Raw genomic sequence first — 22,503 nt, 5'->3', positions numbered from 1 at the left:
TACAAAAATCCCTTCCTTACACCTATATTCATTGCAGCACTATTTACCATAGCAAGTCTCTGGAAACAACCAAGATACCCTTCAAGAGATGAATGGCTAAAGAAACTGTGGTACATATACACAATGGAATATTATGCAGCTGTCAGGAGAGATGAAGTCATGAAATTTTTCTATACATGGATGTACATGGAATCTATTATGCTGAGTGAAATAATTCAGAGAGAGAGAGAGAAAGACACAGAATGGTCTCACTCATTTATGGATTTTAAGAAAAATGAAAATCATTTTTGCAATAATAATTTTCAGACACAAAAGAGAGGAGGGCTGGAAGTTACAGCTCACCTCATGAAGCTCACCACAAAGAGTGATGAGTTTAGTTAGAGAAATAACTACATTGTGAACTATCCTAACAATGTGAATGTACGAGGGAAATAGAAAGCCTGTCTAGAGTATAGGCGGGGTTTGGGTGGGGAGGAGGGAGATTTGGGACACTGGTGATGGGAATGTTGCACTGGTGGTGGGTGGTGTTCTTTACATGACTGAAACCCAAACACAATCATGTATGCAATCAAGTTGTTTAAATAAAATATATATAAAAATAAAGAAGAAAATACAAATATAAAAAATATATGACAACAACAGTTGGTGCTGGCATGAATGTGGGAACAAAGATACTCTCATTGCTAATGAGAATTGATTCTCCAGTTTTTCTGGACAATATAAACATTCCTTAAATGTCTAGGGAATTGATCTTCTATTTGACCCATCAACCCCACTTCTTGGATTAAATCACAAGGACCTAAAAACAAAATGGAAAAACACATGTACACCCTATGTTCCTTGCAGAACAATTTACAATAACCAAAATGTGGGAAAAGCCCAAGTATTCAAGATTAGATGACTGGCCAAAAGCTATGGTATGAATACAAATGCAATACTACTTGGTCATAGAAAAGATAAAGTCATGAAATTGCTGCTGTATGAAGAAACCTGAGAAGTTTTAAGCTAAGTAAAGATAATCAGGGGAGAGAGACTGACAGAATAATTTCTCTCATATGAGGGGCACAAAGAATGGTGGAACAACTGCCCAAAGATGGAAACAAAGAGGACTGGTAAGAAACATTCCACTTGTGAGATTTGGGGATAGAACAGGGAAGGAGCAATCTTTATAGTGAAGAGAACTGTTCAGCCAACAGGAGGAAGTGCTGCTTAAAGTGGGAAAGTGTTTTATATGAAACCTTATCAGAAGCAGTACTGCTAACCACAGTACATATATATATGTATATGGATATATGTACATATATGTATATATACATATAAGGTCTCTTGAAAAAGCTGATTTGTGAAGGTCAGGCATTGGTGCAAGGATGTGGTCACTGATGAAGGAATCAGTGTAGAAACATTGTATATCTAAAACCCAATCAAGAATTACTGTAATTTTATGACAGCTAGTTAAAAAAAAACACAAATATCTGGGAGAAATAGCATGAAAGTAGGGCATTTGCCTTGCATACAGAAGGATGGTAGTTCGAATTCCGACATCCCATATGATCCCCAGAGCCTGCCAGGAGCGATTTCTGAGCATAGAGCCAGGAGTAACCCCGGAGTGCTGCTAGATGTGACCCAAAAACCAAAAAAAAAAAAAAAAAACAAATAACAAAACCTCCCAAAAAAAACAAAACAAAAAAATCAAACAAAAAATAAAACCCCACACAAAATCACTTAGGTAGTGATTTATTTAAGTTTTTTTTATTAATATCTTTATTTAAACACCTTCATTACAAATATGATTGTAGTTGGGTTTCAGTCATGTAAAGAACACCCCCCCTTCACCAGTGCAACTTTCCCATCACCAGTGTCCCAAATCTCCCTCCTCCCCATCCAACCCCCACCTGTACTCTAGACAGGCTTTCTATTTTCCTCATTCATTCGCATTGTTATGATAGTTCTCAATGTAGTTATTTCTCTAACTGCACTCATCACTCTTTGTGGTGAGCTTCATGTCATGAGCTGGACCTTTCAGACCTCCTTTCTTTTGTCTCTGAAAATTATTGCAAAAATGTCTTTTATTTATCTTAAAACCCATAGATGAGTGAGACTATTCTGTGTCTGTCTCTTTCCTTCTGACTTATTCCACGTACTATTTAAGTTTTATATGTATTCTTCTTTAGTACTCTAGCATACTATTGAAAAATTTGTTTATATTTGTGTGTATACCTATCTCTAATATTTACATATATGCATATTTCTATATATAAAATATTTCTTTCAGCTTATGTGAGACAGAAATATTTGTCATATAAGGCTGATACAATTGTAATGGTGAGATAGGTAATTTTTTTTTAGTCTCCATCACCAAAGAGTTGAGAGTAATTATGTGTATCATGTGAGAAAGCACCAGTTGCTTTCAGAATACAGGGGTGAAGCTGTAGTAACTCCTGGAACATAGAGATCTGAAAAGAACAATCTTGTTTTTGCTGCTTTTGAAGATGCTTATCTGACCCCACTAACAAATGGGAACTGTATGATTGACAGCCAAAGTGATCGATATATTAGCATATGAGACATTTTAATTTCAAAATTGAGTTGCAGTGCTCTGACTGGCCTGGGCTCTATCTCCATAGTGAGAATCTTGTGAGATCAGCTGTAGCAGTGTGGAAGGTGCATATGAGGCGGAAGTGCTGGGTAACCAGAATGGGCATCTATGAATCACCTACCACTCTTCAAGGACTTGTGCTTATGTCAGGATAATAAATCAACTTGAAGTCTATCTAGGATATCAATATGTTATCACATTCAGTTTCTTCTCTATTTGGGGAGTTTTATGACTTCAGACAAATCTGGATAGGATGACGACCACTTTGACAATGTTAATTCTTCCAGCCCATGAACATGTAATATTTTTTCCATGTCTTGGTGTCCCCTTTTTCTTAAATTTATAATAATGACTTATAGTTTTTTATGTAAAGTTCTTTCACAGCATTTGTTAAACTAATTTCTAAGTACATAATATTGAGACTATTAATTTATTTATTTATAATTAGACATTGTGATTTACAATGTTTTTTATAGAGTTTCACGCATTCAGTGTTCTAAAACCAAACTCACTCCTTAAGAAGAAAGAAACAGCTGTCAGGAGAGATGAAGTCATGAAATTTTCCTATACATGGATGTACATGGAATCTATTATGTTCAGTAAAATAAGTCAGAGAGAGAGAGAGAGAGAGACGCAGAATGGTCTCACTCATCTATAGGTTTTAATGAGAGACATTCTTGCAATAACAACTTTCAGACACGAAAGGAAATGAGCTGGAAGTTACAGCTCACCTCATGAAGCTCACCACAAACAGGGATGAGTTTAGTTAGAGAAATAACTACGTTTCGAACTATCCTAGTAATGAGAATGTACGAGGGAAATAGAAAGCCTGTCTAGAGTACAGGCGGGGGTTGGGTGTGGGAGGAGGGAGATTTGGGACATTGGTGATGGGAATGTTGCATTGGTGATGGGAATGTTGCACTGGTGATGGGTGGTGTTCTTTACATGACTAAAACCCAAACACAATCATGTATGTAATAAAGTTGTTTAAATAAAAAAAATAATAAACATAAAAAAAGAAGAAAGAAACAAAATAAAACCAAGCAACACAGAACAAATCCAGCAATGTGAACAAATCCACTAGTGTCTGTATGACTCCACCAATGAATTTCTTCCCTCTTTAGAAAACTAATTAAAAATTACTTTTTATAGTTTGTTACACATAATAGTGTTGAATCATGGTTTTGATGAACATAGTTACCTCACCTCTAAACCATCAAAACACCCAAGAACAATGTCTTTATGTTATTACCAGTCTGTTCTTTGAATTCTTTCTCATCTAGTTCATTGTTTGCAAACAGAAATACAACTAGTTATTGTATATTGGTATATAACTGCCATTTTGCAGCATAAGCTTATTATTCTAATATTTTTTGTGTAGTCTTCTGAATTTTATATGCATATTACTATGTCAAAATATTTTCTTTACCTCAGATGGGGCAATAGTACAATAGGTAGGACATTTGTCTTGTACACTGCTGTCCTGGGTTCAATTCCAGGCATCATGGGCCCCTGAGCACTGCCAGAATTGATCCCTAAACACAGAGCCTGGAGTAAACCCTGAGCACTGTAAGATGTGGCCAAAAACCAAACAAACACAAACAAAATCTAAATTTTGTTTTGTTTTGGTTTTTGCTTCACCCCAAGTGGCACTCAGGAGTTACTTCTGGCTCTGCCCTCAGAAGTCGCTCCTGGCAGGCTCAGGGGACCATATGGGATGCTGGGATTTGAATCAGGGTCTGTCGTGTGTTGGTATCGCTCCTGCCCCCCTAAATATCATTTCTTTCTAGAAAAGGCATATTACTCCTTGGCACCCTTTGCTTCTTTAATTAGAACTTATTATGTGACAGTACGATGAAAATCAGCCAATATTTCTGGAGTAATATACACCACATTATTCAGTGGAAATATGCACAACTTCTGGGAAGCTGAGGTATGCTAAGCAGCCCATTTAAATAAATTTCTCCCCAAATTATTAAAAGTACCCAATTACCTCATGCTTTTTATAAATGTACATCCTAGGGAAAATTCAAGCTCTTATTTTAAAAATTGAATTACTGTGAATTACAAAGTTAAAGTTATTTATGATTGAGTATCAGACATACAATGTTCCAAAACCAGTCCCTTCACCAGTGCCCACTTCCTTCTATCAATGTCCTCAGTTTTCTGCCACCCCACTCTGGTCCTTTCTCTCCTGTTCCCCTCTTTTTGCGTCTATGACATGCATCATTTCTTCGTTTTTTTCCCCGTTTTAGGCACTGCGGTGTATAATACTGTTACTAATAGGGTATCATGCACATCATTTTACCTCTTTTCAGCACCATTTGCTTCTAAACAGTAAGCACTTCTCATTGTCATAGTGTTCTCTTCCCTCACCTATCCCCTTTGCCCCCACAAACAACCCATTATTTTCACCCCTTTTTATAAGATGAAAATTTATTATTGAACATGTATATTATTTTTTCATCATGGGATGACCAACCAACTACTCATGTCATGGCCAGTATCTGCCCATCATCTTAAAACAATTTAAGATGGATGAAAGCTAGTGAAAAGATTCTTCCATTGAAAGAATTTGCTTTAAATTATATGTGCCATCTAGGGTGATCATCCAGGACTGTTCTATTTATGAAACTATGAATGAGTTCTAAGTAATGTAGTTTCAAGACACCAAAGGATAGTAATATAGACAAATTAAAACTCTGAGGTATACGTAGAGTAACTGCTTCATAATTTGCAGTTCTAAAGAAGAAAGGAATTTCTGTATGAATTATGCAGCCTGACTGGTCTGAGTATGTCAGCTCTTATACAGGTTTCCATTTAATCTATTCTGGCAAACTTGGAGTTAACCAAAATCCAAAATATCATCATACAAGTTAATCTGTGTTTGTGAGTAACAATATTCAATAGATATTGTATATGTGACAATTATTATTCTCTCTTCAGTCTAGAAAGTGTCCAATCCTTTATTGTATATTTTTTCCTTATGGTTTATATTTTCACAGCCAAATTGTAACTCTACTCTCAAACAAGTTCCAATTACAGGATATATCCTTATGGAGGTATGATATGTATGTATTGATTAAGAAAAAATGGAACAATTGTAAAGCTTTGGTTTAATTTTAAACAATGAAATAAGTTGATTCCCTTATTAATGATTCCTTCAATGACTGAAAACCTGATTATGTGTTAAGTGTGTTATAAATGATCTCTGTACCTCTGTAATAAAAACAAAAAATATTCATTTTTATGAAACACACATTTTTGGAGTGGAGAAATACTTTAAGTACTAAATGTAATAAATAATAAAAGGGCATTATAAAACAGCAGGTGCTATGCACAGTGGCTGCATAGTTATTTTAAGCAGAGACTGCCCTTTTTGGGATTAAAAATGGTAAGTCCAGAGGAAAGATTTTGGATGTACTAAATTAGTTAATGTGAATAAACCTCAATAAGAAGTTAAATTTTATGGACTGTTTTAAAGTGGAGGAGTAACTGTTCTACATGCTCCTGCCAAGATACTTTTTGGCAGCTATGCATTTTACTGTAATAAAAAATGAAGGAAAGTGAAAAATATAGAAACATTAAATTAGTCATTATTTCTCTTTTGATTTTTGGGCTATACTCAGCAGTGCTCAGGGATTACCCCTGACTCTGCGCTCAGAAATTACTCCTGGCAGACTTGAGGACAATATGGGATGCCGGGGAGTAAACCCAGGTAGGTCAGCTGCATATAAGGCAAATGCCATACTTGCTGCCCTATTGCTCCGGCCCCAAATTAGTCACAATTTTTGTAAAATAGAAAAACTAAAGTAATATTTGGAATTCTAACTACTCCTAGATAAATCGGTGAATTGAGGGAATGAGAAAAATTAGAAATATGGAGGAAACGGGGCCGGAGAAATAGCATGGAGGTAGGGCATTTGCCTTGCACAGAGAAAGATGGTGGTTCAAATCCCGGCATCCCATATGGTTCCCCGAGCCTGCTAGGAGCAATTTCTGAGCGTAAAGCCAGGAGTAACCCCTAAACACTGCTGGGTGTGGCCCAAAAACAAAAAACAAACAAACAAAAAGAAATGTGGAGGAAAAGGGAACAACTGGGAGATTATTAATCAATGTTTTTTCTCACAATTAAAATATGTATATTGAAACATTTACCTATTTTTTTTTGAAGAAGTTACTCTCATATGAGGAAAAACGTTCAAATTTTAAGGCACTATGTTTGGGCCTGACTTTGGGGAAGAGTTCAATGGTATCCTCTATGTTAATCTTCTATGTTAGATCCTCTATGTTCCATTTTGGAGTTTCAGGTGTTTTCAGAGAGACTCAGGATGAACTGGGCTTGAACCTGGTGATAGCTAGACAATTAATGAACTGTATGAGACATTTTACATCTTCTCTCATCAATGTCCTCTTTTTTGCTTAACCAGTTATAGAATATGTGTGGCTGCCTTTATTAGATTATCTTCTGATAATCCTTAGCACCTCAGGTCAGAGACTAAGCTAGAGTCAGTTTTAAAATCATCCAGATGTAAATTATTATGCGGAGTGCAATAAGTCAGAGGGAGAGAGATAGACACAGAATAGTCCAACCTATCTGTGGGATTTCAGATAAATAAAAGACATTATTGTAATAATACCAGAGACAATAAAGGTGAGGGCCGGAAGGACTGGGTCATGATATGAAGCTTACCACAAAGAGTGGTAAATGCAGTTAGAGAAATAACCACACTAACAACTATCATGATAATGATAGTGAGTGAGAGAAGTAGAATGCCTCTCTCAAATAAAGGCAGGGGGGGCATTGGTGGTGGGAAGGTTGTATTGGGGAAGGGGTATTATTTTTTATAACTGAAACCCAACTATAATTATATTTGTAATCATGGTCCTTAAATTAAATTTTATAATCAAAACAAAAAATAAAATCATTCAGAGAGAAGGAACTGAAAGAGACAGAGAGGTAAAAACAATGTTCCAGATACAAAACAGAATAAAATGTTTCAGATGAGATTATAATGATACAAAGTAATGTTTCATGTACTTCAATGTACATGTGTTAGAGAAACATCATGGTCCCTGGCCCATAGTTAAATCAAAATAATCAAGAAGGAAAATTATGCTTTAGAATTCTGGGCCTTTCCATGTATATGCAACTTCAAATGCTCTAAGTGTCCCAACCCAAGAGTGAATTTTCTTTCCCTGGATACTATCTCATGCTTCAATTTCCTTTCATTTTTTTTTTCAGTCACATTAAATGTTGATGAATGTCCCAGAGAGGGGCTGGAGAGATAGCATGGAGGTAATGCGTTTGCCTTTCATGCAGAAGATCATTGGTTCAAATCCTGGCATCCCATATGGTCCCCTGTGCCTACCAGGAATGATTTCTGAGAGTGGAGCCAGGAGTAACTCCTGAGCACTGCCAGATATGACCCCAAAACAAACAAACAAACAAAAAAGAATGTCCCAGAGAGAGTTTGGTTCCTGGAGCTGTTGCTGAGAACAGTGTCAGTTCTATGTCTGAGATCTAGGGTTCAGGGTTGGACAGCTGCTGTCTAATCACAGGGAGTCTAAGTTGGGACCACATGACAAATGTTCAAGGAGGGAGGCACCTCTATATTGTAAAATATATGAGTTCTTATCCTTAGTAGATAAAATCTTGTTTCTATAAATAAAATTTCTCCTTTTTTTAGTATGCCTTTGCAAAAAGAAATGGTGCTATATTATATTGCTGGTGCATTTGGGGGTGAGAGTGTCAGGCTCCATCATCTCTGTGCCCTGATTATGACCTGAGCTTATATCCCAGGCAAGACTTTCTCTTAAGGTTTATGTCCCAAGCAGAACCAAAAAAGATGAAGTTATGGACGAGTAGAAAACAAAAACAAGTAAATATATATATTTACCCACACACATACATATATAAAGGAAGAAATAAATAAAAAATGAATTTAAAAAAAGTAAGGGCAAAAGTGCTGCAGGAGACTACCTTACATTTGGGGATAAACAGGTTAACAGGTAGTATTATAGAGGTATTAAACATAAAAAGGAAATATAGGCTTTCCCATTGTCTTTTGAGATATTCTTGTGGCAGTGGAGTCCAGGCACATTTTCATCACACACTCTGGTCTTGTTGTGTTTGAAAAGTGATTTATGGCAGAAGGGCTCAGGTAGAGTTCTTGCATTGGGGTGGGGGGTCCTTCTGGAGCTGACTCTAATAGCAAGCTACAGTCCACATTTGGGAGGGGGGTGAGAAGGAGGGCCACAGAGCATGAGTTTATAGGAATATTGGTTGTAGTTTCTTGCTGGGGAACAAGATGTGGGGCTGAGAGGGTATCCTTTCCCTTGGGAGCTGGGTGATGGCTTATTGGGGAAGGAGTCAGTCTAGATACCTAATGAGTTAAGAACTGAGGGTAAAGAGCATTAATAAGGGGGATATCAGATCAGAATTGACACCAACATGCTCTGCACCAACATGCGCCAGTTTTGATATGACATCCTGACAATGAGGAAATTGGCAACAACTGAGGTAAGAGCAGGTTGTCTTATCTAGTTACCTAATGATAAGATGAAATTGAAAGATACGTCATCCTTTGATCTGTGCAAAAGCCCATATCGCTAACTACAGAAGACTGATTGTGACAACCATGACTGGGCAGAACTTATTCTGGGAGCAATAAGAAAGACCCTAGCCTAGGCTTTGGCCCACGATCTGTACAACCATGATCTCTAATTCCAGAGGTCTGACTGAAACAACTGCAACTGAGCAGAACTTCTGGAAACATAATAAAAGACTCTATCCTAGACTTTGTCCTAGGATCAGTGCAAAAACCAAGACTACCAACTACAGAAGATTGATTAAAACAACAGTGATGGAACAGAACTTCTAGAACTGTAAAGAAAGACTTAATCCTAGGCTCCACCCTATGACCTGTGCAAATAGCAAGATCTCTAGTTACAGAGGCCTGATTTTATCATCCATGACTGAGTGGAAAGTTTCCAGACAAACAAAAAGACCTAGGGGAGAGTAAAAGAGCATGTATGGAGCCTGTAGTTTTTCCCATGACAGTATGCTTCAAGGGCAGAGAAACCCTGTATCTCTTAGGCCAAGGAAACTCTATTTCTAATCTCCCCAATATTTACTGTGCCTATGCAAAAAAAAAGCACTTTTTTTAGTCTTATTTTTATTTCGGGATTGTGGTTATTGTTTGGTTGTTATCTTTATTGCTGTGGTGCTTTTCAGGTTTTTTTTCTGTTTTTTTTTTTGTTGTTGTTGTTGTTGCTGGATTTTTTATGTTTTTATTTTCTTGATTTTTTTGTATTTTTGATATTTTTTTCTTTTTTCCCTCTCTTCTCTTAAATTGATATTCATGACCTCTGGTTGGACTCCTCCCAGTTTTTTGTTTGTTGGATTTTTGCACCTCCCTTTTTTCTTTCTTTCAAACAGAACCACATAACTTGAATCATCTTGTTCTGCCTCATAAATTGAGAGGGGGAAAATAATGGATGGTACCAAGACCAAAAAGTAGTATGGGGGCCGGGAAGGTGGCGCTAGAGGTAAGGTGTCTGCCTTACAAGCGCTAGCGTAGGACGGACCGTGGTTCGATCCCCGGTGTCCCATATGGTCCCCCCAAGCCAGGGGTGATTTCTGAGCGCACAGCCAGGAGTAACCCTTGAGCGTCAAACGGGTGTGGCCCAAAAACCAAAAAAAATAAAAAAATAAAAAAAATAAAAGTAGTATGAACATTGAGTAAAAATAAAAAAATGATCAGACTTAAACGCCAAACCCAAAGCCAATGATAACAGAATCGATATCAAATCTACAACAAGCTAGACACAGAGAGGACCACTTATTCTAGCATCCCAGGGGCAAAGGAAGGGATATGGATGCATGCTGGGAACAGGGATGGAGGGAGTACAGTATTGGTGGTGGGAATGCCCCTGATTCAATGTCACTATGTACCTAAAAAATTACTATGAAAGATTTGTAATTCACTTTTGTCTAAATAAAAATTATTTTTTAAAAATTTGGTGTAATTTTTTTTGTTCCTCTGCCTCATTGCCTCATTCTCTTTTAGTGATTAGAAATGTATGATTTTTGATGCCTTTGCTGTTTTTTTAATTGTGGTTATAAGGATGCTTATTTATTAACCTGAGGATCTTTTCAGGAAGAATTTGTGTGTGTGTGTGTGTGTGTGTGTGTGTGAATTTGAACATTGATCACTTTTTATTTAGCTCCCTACCTATTGTACTAATGCTCTGGCCAATGATAACATTTTATAGGTAAAATTTAATTGGCTTGAAGTGTAACAATCCATGTCTGTGCATTTACTCAAATGAGCTAAGTTTTTTTTAACATCCTTATTCTAATTAGTAGAGAAGAATATAATGATGTTTGTGTTTGCCAAAGATAAATCTGTGTGTTGGGAAATAACTGTCAAGGAGAAAGGCTGAAAGATTAATTAAAAGGTCCTTTTAAAACTCATCCAGCATGAGAACTGAGCTCTCTTATTTCTGCTAAATCTAATGAATTAGCTCATATAGAGCATCAAAAGTTCAGAGGGAGAGAAGTCTAATCAAGTTCAAAGGAAAATCATGTATATCTTTGTATAAAAAGGAAAAACAAGAGTCGTTTCAGGGAATGGGAGGTATAATAATTGAGGAAAGGGATACCGCTAAAACATAAAGTCATCTTGGATCCCAGAGAGTTGGGGTAATGAAGCCAGGGTCAGAGAGTTATGCCTGCAAAAGTGAAGCAGACTGTTGTAATTTAGGCTTATCTGAGCCATATCTTCTGCAGAAACTGGACAGACCACAGCACTCTAGGGACCAAAAAAGGTCCTATCTTTCAAAAATTTTCAACTTATGTATTGACTCCAGTTTTGTTTCAAGTTCTTTTCTTCCTTAATTGGTAATTCTATGTTTCAATTTATTTAGTTCTCTGGATATTTAACATTCCCCTCATTTATTCAATTTGTAAATTTCACATATTTTACTTCATAAATTAGATGTAAGGAAAATAATACTTGCAATATTTCCTATCTGGTATCATTTAAAGATATAAAGCTTCAACTCATTAATATAATCTATTACTTACTTTAAATATTAATTAAATTTTTATTTATGTTAACTTCTAAAAACCAAGACATCTTTCATATTCTACATATACACATGAATTCTGAACATGTTTCTGTTTACTATGTCATCATTATCTCTTCTAGTTCTTGAAGTAGAAACATTATGACTTTCTATTTTTATCTTCTATTACATCATGCCATGTGAAAAGCATCTCTCCAAATTATTTTTGGAATAGGTTTTCCATTGCAGCAGTAAATGAAGTTGGTGAGGGGCCAGAAGCAGAATCTAGTATTACTACATCATCCTTAGCAGGGATGAGGGAGCTTCTGATAACATGGGGATTGAGGAGGTGGCAAGGATGAGCTCAGATCTCAGGTTCTGGTTCATCTGAGGGACCACATTGAACTCCTTTTTTTTCCCAAAGGGTCTGTGGGTATTTGGTAAGGTTTCAATTTCTTTTGTTTGTATTGGCCACACCCAGTGACACTCAGGAGTTACTCCTGGCTATGAGCTCAGAAATCGCTCCTGGCTTGCAGAACCATATGGGACCCCAGGGGATTGAACCAAGGTCTGACCTAGGTGAGCACATGCAAGGTAAATGCCCTACCACTTGTGCCAACATTCCAGCCTCAATGTTTCAAATTTAAGTGAGTGTATATTTTAAAACATATAAATATGGGGCCCGGAGAGATAGCACAGCGGCGTTTGCCTTGCAAGCAGCCGATCCAGGACCAAAGGTGGTTGGTTAAAATCCCGGTGTCCCATATGGCCCCCTGAGCCTGCCAGGAGCTATTTCTGAGCAGACAGCCAGGAGTAACCCCTGAGCAGTGCCGGGTGTGGCCTAAAAACCTATATATATATATATATATATATGTTGCTAAACAAAGGTTTCACATTTGAATTAAGAAATTAAAAAAAGTAAAACATAAGTTTAGGGCTTTATAATATGATCCAAAGGAAATATTTAATTTGGTGGAGATCACTAGTAATTGTGATATCAGGGCAGGAGAGATAGCATGGAGGTAAGGCATTTGCCTTGCATGCAGAAGGTTGGTGGTTTGAATCCTGGCATCTCATATGGTCCCCAGAGCCTGCTAGGAGCGATTTCTGAGTGTAGAGCCAGAAGTAACCCCTGAGCGCTGTCGGGTATGACACAAATACCAAAAAAACAAACAAACAAAAAAACCCCCAAAAAACAGTAATTGTGATATATCGCTTTAGGCACTTAGAACTTATATAAAACCATTTGGCTTGTCTCTGTTTAATCTGTCTTTTTAAATTTATATGCCACATATATTTTTCTCATCATTTCCTTAAGGTTTTTAAGGAAAACCGGCGGGCTTTCGCAGAAGCCAGCTGCCCTGTTTGGGACATCAGGCAGGGAAAAGCCACAAATCTGCGCCCGCCCAGTGGAGCCTAACTGTGAGTGCTCCTTGTAAATGTTTCTCTACTGTCCTCTTGCGTGAAACTCTTGGGAGTGGGGCAAAAGAGGCTCCAGAAATCTGCTCTCCCAGACGCCATTTCCAGGGCGGGTCTCCAGAACGTGAAAACCGGCGGGCTTTTGCAGAAGCCAGCTGCCCTGTTTGGGACATCAGGCAGGGAAAAGCCACGAATCTGCACCCGCCCAGTGGAGCCAAACTGTGAGTGCTCCTTGTAAATGTTTCTCTACTGTCCTCTTGCGTGAAACTCTTGGGAGTGGGGCAAAAGAGGCTCCAGAAATCTGCTCTCCCAGACGCCATTTCCAGGGCGGGTCTCCAGAACGTGAAAACCGGCGGGCTTTTGCAGAAGGCAGCTGCCCTGTTTGGGACATCAGGCAGGGAAAAGCCATGAATCTGCGCCCGCCCAGTGAAGCCTAACTGTGAGTGCTCCTTGTAAATGTTCTCTACTGTCCTCTTGCGTGAAACTCTTGGGAGTGGGGCAAAAGAGGCTCCAGAAATCTGCTCTCCCAGATGCCATTTCCAGGGCGGGTCTCCAGAACGTGAAAACCGGCGGGCTTTCGCAGAAGCCAGCTGCCCTGTTTGGGACATCAGGCAGGGAAAAGCCACGAATCTGCGCCCGCCCAGTGAAGCCTAACTGTGAGTGCTCCTTGTAAATGTTCTCTACTGTCCTCTTGCGTGAAACTCTTGGGAGTGGGGCAAAAGAGGCTCCAGAAATCTGCTCTCCCAGACGCCATTTCCAGGGCGGGTCTCCAGAACGTGAAAACCGGCGGGCTTTCGCAGAAGCCAGCTGCCCTGTTTGGGACATCAGGCAGGGAAAAGCCACGAATCTGCGCCCGCCCAGTGAAGCCTAACTGTGAGTGCTCCTTGTAAATGTTTCTCTACTGTCCTCTTGCGTGAAACTCTTGGGAGTGGGGCAAAAGAGGCTCCAGAAATCTGCTCTCCCAGACGCCATTTCCAGGGCCGGTCTCCAGAAAGTGAAAACCGGCGGGCTTTCGCAGAAGCCAGCTGCCCTGTTTGGGACATCAGGCAGGGAAAAGCCACAAATCTGCACCCGCCCAGTGGAGCCTAACTGTGAGTGCTCCTTGTAAATGTTTCTCTACTGTCCTCTTGCGTGAAACTCTTGGGAGTGGGGCAAAAGAGGCTCCAGAAATCTGCTCTCCCAGACGCCATTTCCAGGGCGGGTCTCCAGAACGTGAAAACCGGCAGGCTTTCGCAGAAGCCAGCCGCCCTGTTTGGGACACCAGGCAGGGAAAAGCCACGAATTTGCGCCCGCCCAGTGGAGCCTAACTGTGAGTGCTCCTTGTAAATTTTTCTCTACTGTCCTCTTGCGTGAAATTCTTGGGAATGGGGCAAAAGAGGCTCCAGCAGAGCACGGCCGCTTCGGTTCGCTACGCGGCCGTGCGCTCTTTCTAAGAAAAGAACACCATCGTAACAAGAAGAAAAAATCACACTTAGAACTGAGCTATAACACAGAAGCAAGCATTCCTCTTCGAACTGTCTTCTCCGTTGAATGCTTGGGCCTAAGATTTGATCCAGTGTGAGGCTTCACCCACAGAGGACACCCCTCCCTTAGAGACAAGTCAGCCCATCTAGAAAGGGCGGAGCCAGAGAAGTGTACTGCCTACATCAAAAAGCCAATGAATACCACCACAACACCTATAAAAACCCAAAATACAAGTGTGACAATGGGGAAACAACGCAGGCCAGCATCAGACATAGAGAATGAAGAGGACATTTCTGATGACCAGATAATGGCCAACCAAATAATCAACCTCTCAGATAAGGACTTTAGACTAGCAATATGGAATATGTTCAAAGAACTCAAAGAAACCATGAATCGAGTTGAACAGAACACTAATAAGAACCAAGAAAATATGAAGACAGAAATCACAAAACTCCAAACCGAAATAACATATCAATTAACAGGCCTGAAAAAGTCAGTAAACGAAGTGAATGACAAAATGGATAAGCTCTGGGACAGGGTATCAGAAGCTGAGAATAGACTTGGTGCTGTGGAAGATGAGATACATAACAATTCCATACAGCAGGAGAGATTGGACAAAAAACTTAAAGCAAATGAGCAGACAATGGAAAAATTAGTCAAAGAATGGGAACAGATGAAAATAGAAGTCTATGATAAGATCAACAGAAACAACTTAAGAATCATTGGAGTCCCAGAGACCCAGGAAGAAAATTCCCAGGAAGAATCAATGGTCAAGAACATCATTAAAGAGAAACTTCCAGAGCTAAAAAATATAGGTGATCAAATCCTACATGCTCGAAGAGTACCAACCAAAAGAAACCCCAGAAAAAACACCCCAAGACACATCCTAGTCACAATGACAAATCCCACAGATAGAGACAGAATTCTGAAAACAGCAAGATCAAAAGGTGAAATTACGTTCAAGCAAGCTTCCCTGAGATTTACAGCAGACCTGTCACCAGAAACACTCAATGCCAGAAAGCAGTGGTGGGATATTGTGACAAGACTGAATGAAATGAATGCTTCACCCAGAATACTATACCCAGCAAAACTCTCTTTCCGGTTTGACAGAAGAATACATGGTTTCACAGACAAAAAACAGCTCAGAAACTTCACAGACACAAAACCAGTCTTAAGAGAAAAACTGAAAGACCTAATCTAAGACAAGACTACCCAAAAGACACACCAATTTTGAAATAAAGATGGTGTTAAATCCCAGGACAATTCTTTCTCTCAACGTCTATGGACTAAATGCACCAGTTAAGAGACACAGAGTGGCTAAATGGATCAAAAAACTCAATCCAACCTTCTGCTGCCTACAAGAAACGCACCTGAATAGTCAGAACAAACATAGACTCAAAATAAAACGCTGGAGAAAATTATCCAAGCAAACAACACCCATAAAAAAGCTGGAGTGGCCATACTAATATCAGATAATGCAAACTTTATACTCAGGAAGGTTGTAAGGGACAAAGATGGACATTTTATATTAATCAAGGGGTATATAGAGCAGGAAGAAATAACTCTCCTAAACATATATGCACTGAATGAGGGGCCAGCAAAATATTTAATACAACTGTTGACAAATCTGAAAAATCATATCAATCACAACACAATAATTGTGGGGGACCTTAACACGGCTTTGTCAACATTGGATAGGTCAACCAGACTGAAACCCAACAAGAATATACTAGACCTGAAGAGAGAAATGGAAGAAAGAGGCTTAGTGGATATATATAGGACACTCCACCCCCAGAAACCTGGATACACATTCTTCTCCAATGTACATGGGACATTCTCCAGGATAGACTACATGCTGGCACATAAAACATACCTCCATAAGATCAAGAAGATAGAAATTTTGCAGACTGCCTTTGCTGACCACAAGGCTCTGAAATTATTTGTGAACTCCAAAGGGACTCAGAAGAAAAACCTTAACACCTGGAAGTTAAACAGCCTCATACTCAATAACCAGTGGGTCCGATATGAAATCAAGGAGGAAATCAAAAGGTTCCTGGAAACAAATGACAATCAAGACACAAACTATCAGAACTTATGGGACACAGCAAAAGCAGTACTGAGAGGAAAATTTATAGCTTTGCAAGCACACATCAGGAAGGAAGAAGGAGCTTACCTGAGTAGCCTAATGACACAGCTAATAGAACAAAAAAATGCTCAACAAAAGGACCCAAAAATAGGAAGACAGAAGGAAATAACAAATCTGAGAGCAGAAATCAACCTTTCTCAATCTAGTTGAAGCCATCTACCACAAGCCAACGGCAAATATTATCCTCAATGGAGAAAAACTAAAAGCCTTCCCTCTAAATTCTGGTACTAGACAAGGCTGTCCTATCTCACCACTCCTATTCAACATAGCACTGGAAGTACTTGCTATAGCGATTAGGCAAGAAAAAGATATCAAGGGAATCCAGATAGGAAAGGAAGAAGTCAAGCTCTCACTGTTTGCAGATGACATGATACTCTACTTAGAAAACCCTAAAGACTCTACCAAAAAGCTTCTAGAAACAATAGACTCATATAGCAAGGTGGCAGGCTACAAAATTAACACACAAAAATCAATGGCCTTTCTATACACCAACAGTAATAAGGAAGAAATGGACATTAAGAAAACAACCCCATTCACAATAGTGCCACACAAACTCAAATATCTTGGAATCAACTTGACTAAATATGTGAAGGACCTATACAGAGAAAACTATAAAACTCTGCTCCAAGAAATAAGAGAGGACACGCGGAAATGGAAATGCATACCCTGCTCGTGGATTGGCAGGATTAACATCATCAAAATGGCAATACTCCCCAAGGCATTATACAGATTTAATGCTATCCCTCTAAAGATACCCATGACATTCTTCAAAGAAGTGGATCAGACACTTTTGAAATTCATTTGGAACAATAAACACCCTCGAATAGCCAAAGCAATCATTGGGAAAAAGAATATGGGAGGAATTACTTTCCCCAACTTTAAACTGTACTACAAAGCAATAGTTATCAAAACAGCATGGTATTGGAATAAGGACAGGCCCTCAGATCAGTGGAATAGGCTTGAATACTCAGAAAATTTTCCCCAGACATACAATCAACTAATTTTTGATAAAGGAGCAGGAAACCCTAAATGGAGCAGGGAAAGCCTCTTCAACAAGTGGTGTTGGCACAATTGGATAGCTGCTTGCAAAAAATTGAACTTAGACCCCCAGCTATCATCATGTACGAAGGTAAAATCCAAATGGATTAAAGACCTCGATATCAGCCCCAAAACCATAAGATATATAGAACAGCACATAGGCAAGACACTCCAGGACATTACAGGCATCTTCAAGGAGGAAACTGCACTCTCCAAGCAAGTGAAAGCAGAGATTAACAGATGGGAATATATTAAGCTGAGAAGCTTCTGCACCTCAAAGGAAATAGTGCCCAGGATACAAGAGCCACCCACTGAGTGGGAGAAACTATTCACCCAATACCCATCAGATAAGGGGCTAATCTCCAAAATATACAAGGCACTGACAGAACTTTACAAGAAAAAACATCTAACCCCATCAAAAAATGGGGAGAAGAAATGAACAAACACTTTGACAAAAAAGAAATACAAATGGCCAAAAGACACATGAAAAATTGCTCCACATCACTAATCATCAGGGAGATGCAAATCAAAACAACGATGAGATACCACCTCACACCACAGAGAATGGCACACATCACAAAGAATGAGAATAAACAGTGTTGGCGGGGATCTGGAGAGAAAGGAACTCTTATCCACTGCTGGTGGGAATGCCATCTAGTTCAACCTTTATGGAAAGCGATATGGAGATTCCTCCAAAAACTTGAAATCGAGCTCCCATATGATCCAGCTATACCACTCCTAGGAATATACCCTAAGAACACAAAAATACAGTACAAAAACCCCTTCCTTACACCCATATTCATTGCAGCACTATTTACCATAGCAAGACTCTGGAAACAACCAAGATGCCCTTCAACAGATGAATGGCTAAAGAAACTGTGGTACATATACACCATGGAATATTATGCAGCTGTCAGGAGAGATGAAGTCATGAAATTTTCCTATACATGGATGTACACGGAATCTATTATGCTGAGTGAAATAAGCCAGAGAGTGAGAGAAAAACACAGAATGGTCTCACTCATCTATGGATTTTAAGAAAAATGAAAGACATTCTTGCAATAATAATTTTTAGACACAAAAGAGAAAAGAGCTGGAAGTTCCAGCCCACCACAGGAAGCTCACCACAAAGAGTGATGAGTTTAAGTAGAGAAATAACTACATTCTGAACTTTCCTAATAATGAGAATGTATGAGGGAAATGGAGAGCCTGTTTAGAGTACAGGCAGGGGTTAGGTGGGGAGGAGGGAGACTTGGGACATTGGTGGTGGGAATGTTGCACTGGTGATGGGTGGCGTTCTTTACATGACTAAAACCCAAACACAATCATGTATGTAATCAAGGTGTTTAAATAAAAAAAATGTATCTGGACTTAATAATTTACTCATTATCATTGAGGGAGCTATCAAACATGCTCAGCTGTCATAGGGAATTTCTCCAGATCATCATGTCATTCTTTGGCAATTCAGTGCAACAAGGTGTGGTGTTGTGCCCTGGGGTTCAGGATGACTAGGGCCAATCTGGAGGTTTAAGGTGTGGGAGTTGTGGTCCATGTCATCATTTTGAATATTTATTCTACAAAATAAACTTCTGTTATTTTGTAAATACCATTTTTCAAATCTGCTATTTTGGCATCTCCCCTGAAAGACTGAATGCTTACTACATAAAAATTCAGTCTATATGAACAAAATAGCAAATGAAACTGCTTTCAAAGAAGTACTGGAAATGTTTTTAGGGGAAACTAGTAAAAGAGTTTGAATGATGCAAAAATATTCATAGTTTTGGATGCCTGTCTTCTGTTTACACTAGAACCACTTTTGCTGACTTAAGTCCCTTTTGCCCTTATCTTTATAGACCTATGCCAGAGGGTATTAATTGTCACATATCACTAGCTTTAGTTTTTGGCTGTCACTGAGAGTCTAGGAAAGAATTATTTTTGCTAGCAATAAACATGTCTAAAGGGAATCTAAATATAGTGCAAGCTTAATGTTGTTATTATTTTGATTATTGTATAACATTTACTAATTGTCCTAAGTGTTAACTACACACAGTCCATCAGTATTAACTGATGGAAGGTAGACAAAATTTTTAAGGGCTTTTTCTTCACGTTAAAGGGAGTGATATTGAAGACAGATGATGACAATCAGTCTCTTTCTCTTCTCTCTGTATGTGTGTGTGTTATACAGCATCCCTCTTTGGCTTGGGTTAGGGCAACTTCCACTGAGAAGTCATATTTTTTTAAAAATGGAATGCTTCATGAATTTGAGTGTCATCCTTGCACAGGAGCCATGTTAATCTTCTCTGTATCATTCCAATTTTAGTATATGTGCTGCTGAAGCGAGCATGAGAAGTCATATTTTTATGTCTAAGGTAGTGAGTTGAGCTCCTAGTAGGACAAGATCATTTAGATGGTGATACCACAGGAAAGCTATTGTTGGGAATATAAGAGAAATATGTAAACAAATAAATCTCATTTGACTGGTGTACTTTCTATCCCCAATTATCCAATACTATGATTTATGCCATAGATAAATGAACTTTTGTCCTCAGGAAAGAATTTTCCAAACTCAAGTGTAGCTCCCTTTATGGGTGGTATTAATCTTTGTGTTAATGTGCAAATGGTCTGTCCATATGTCTTAAATCAAGTTTTTTTTCAGTTCAAGAAGTGAAAAAGTGATTATTTTTATTCAGAAAACCTTTCTTTTTTTTTTTTTTTTTTTTTTTTTTGGTTTTTGGGTCACACCTGGCAGTGCTCAGGGGTTATTCCTGGCTCCAGGCTCAGAAATTGCTCCTGGCAGGCACAGGGGACCATATGGGGCGCCGGGATTCGAACCGATGACCTCCTGCATGAAAGGCAAACGCCTTACCTCCATGCTATCTCTCCGGCCCCTCAGAAAACCTTTCTAAGAATGAGATCACTAAAAAATTTAGTAGATGAAGCACTTTGCCTTCCATCAATGACATTCACCATAATATTACAGTTAGGTATAATAGAAATGTTTCCTTTTCTTTTTTTTTTCCTTTGGTTTTTGGGTCACATCCGATGGTACTGGGAGGTTACGCTTGACTCTGCACTCAGAAATCACTCCGGGCAGGCATGGGGGACCAATGGGATGCTGGAAATTGAACTGGGATCTGTCCTGTGTTGGTGGTGTGTAAAGCAAATGTCCTACTGCTGTGCTATCTCTCTGGCCACAGAACTGTTTCCTAAGTGTAAAAAAGAAAATCAGGTTGGCTTTTCTTTTAATATGTTAAAATTAAAGAAATATATTTGCATATATTTAAGGTTTGTCTTTGTTATTATATATTTTAATATATTTGTGTGACTTCTAGAAATATCAGTTAATGTCCACCAGCAAGTTGTTTATTTCTCAGAAGGAACTATCATATGGGTAAAGCATACTGCCAACAAGTCTGATGTGTCTGACCTGAGAATCTTTTGTAGAGTTTCCGGATTAGTTTCTTCTATTCCATAAACTGGCTTTATCAAAGAATATATTTCATCATGGGCAAGATGGTTAGTCTGATAATTTAAAATAAATAGATATTTATAGCTGAAGAGATAACTCAGGGGCACTTGACTTGCATTCAGCAAACCCAGATTCTATCTCAGGCATTCCATATAGTCCCCTAAACTCCACCATGGATTCTTGAGCAGAAATGGGAGTAAGACCCAAATACTACCTGCTGTTCCCTGATCTTTAGATAAAATGTAAATATTGACACCATAAGTACATTTGAGCATATTTTGAAGTAAATAACATTTTTTTCACAAAATAGATATTTATTGAGTATTTGCTATTGTCAATAGGCTAGCAGGTTGAGTTACAAGAGAATTTAGATTTTATTAATGTTAGTTCAATTCTGTCATAAAATTTTCTTTATAAATAAAAATTTTAGACATATGTGCTTATTAAAGCAATGATAATTCACTTTCCAGAAGATGGTAAGTTGTACCTCTGCTATCACTGAATAAGATTACCAAGCAACTTTAGTAGGTATCTAAAAATACCAAACCACTGAAATATTTTAGCAGACACACCTTGGTATAGTTCAGATTTTCTTCTTTGAAAGAATTATTATAGTGGGAAGGCTTGGGTTCCATAATCTTGGACATAGTGGAAATATTAAAAATAGTTAAGTGTCTTAATAAACCAGGAAAATAGGCACCCATATTTCATTGATGTTGATAGAATATAAATTCACTATGAGTTAGAATATGAAAGCATTTTGTTTTTTGTTGTTGTTGTTTTTTGGACCACAAGTAGTAGTGCTTTGATCTTACTCCTGGCTCTGTACTCAGGGATCACTTCTAGTTTTTGTGAAGCTAACATCACCCTGATATCATAAGCAGACAGAGATGCGGCAAAAAAGGGAAAACTACAGATGAAATTGTAATATGCAAAGGTCCTCATCAAAATCCTAGCAAATAGGATCCAGTCATCAAGAAGGTCATACACCATGACCAAATAGTTTTCATTTCAGATATGCAAGGATGATTTATTATATGCAAATCAATCAACATAATATACCATATAATAAAAGAAAAAATAAAAACCATATGACCATATCAATAGCTACAGAAAAAGCATTTGATAAGATTCAATACCTATTCATGATAATATCTATCAACAAGATGGAAATGGAAGAAACTTTTCTCAATATAGTCTAGACTGTTTACCACAAGCCAATGGCAAATATTATATTCAATGGAGATAAAGTAAAAGCTTTCCTCTAAAATATGGTACAAAACAATGCTATCCCTCTCA

General features: G+C 38.3%; 1 protein-coding gene and 1 non-coding gene across 2 annotated transcripts in view; one reads left to right on the top strand and one right to left on the bottom strand.

The window, feature by feature from the left end:
• The first annotated feature begins 1,093 nt into the window (after positions 1-1,093).
• Positions 1,094-22,503, top strand: part of ROS1 (ROS proto-oncogene 1, receptor tyrosine kinase) — a 116,019-nt gene continuing 94,609 nt past the window's right edge. The window contains 13 exon segments of the mRNA XM_049772614.1: positions 1,094-1,112; positions 2,629-2,685; positions 4,387-4,487; positions 4,490-4,523; positions 4,852-4,933; positions 5,543-5,671; positions 11,904-11,976; positions 20,629-20,683; positions 20,686-20,719; positions 20,957-20,964; positions 21,068-21,199; positions 21,202-21,251; positions 21,635-21,680. Coding sequence (XP_049628571.1) covers positions 1,094-1,112; positions 2,629-2,685; positions 4,387-4,487; positions 4,490-4,523; positions 4,852-4,933; positions 5,543-5,671; positions 11,904-11,976; positions 20,629-20,683; positions 20,686-20,719; positions 20,957-20,964; positions 21,068-21,199; positions 21,202-21,251; positions 21,635-21,680 — 820 coding nt within the window.
• LOC126007386 (U6 spliceosomal RNA) lies at positions 19,973-20,079 on the bottom strand. Its single transcript, XR_007494962.1, has one exon. It is a non-coding gene; the product is annotated as a U6 spliceosomal RNA (small nuclear RNA).

Source organism: Suncus etruscus, chromosome 4 (genome assembly GCF_024139225.1).
Source record: "Suncus etruscus isolate mSunEtr1 chromosome 4, mSunEtr1.pri.cur, whole genome shotgun sequence".
Classification (NCBI taxonomy): domain Eukaryota; kingdom Metazoa; phylum Chordata; class Mammalia; order Eulipotyphla; family Soricidae; genus Suncus; species Suncus etruscus.
The sequence above is the reverse complement of the archived record's forward strand: the minus strand, read 5'-3'. Positions and strand labels throughout refer to the sequence as shown.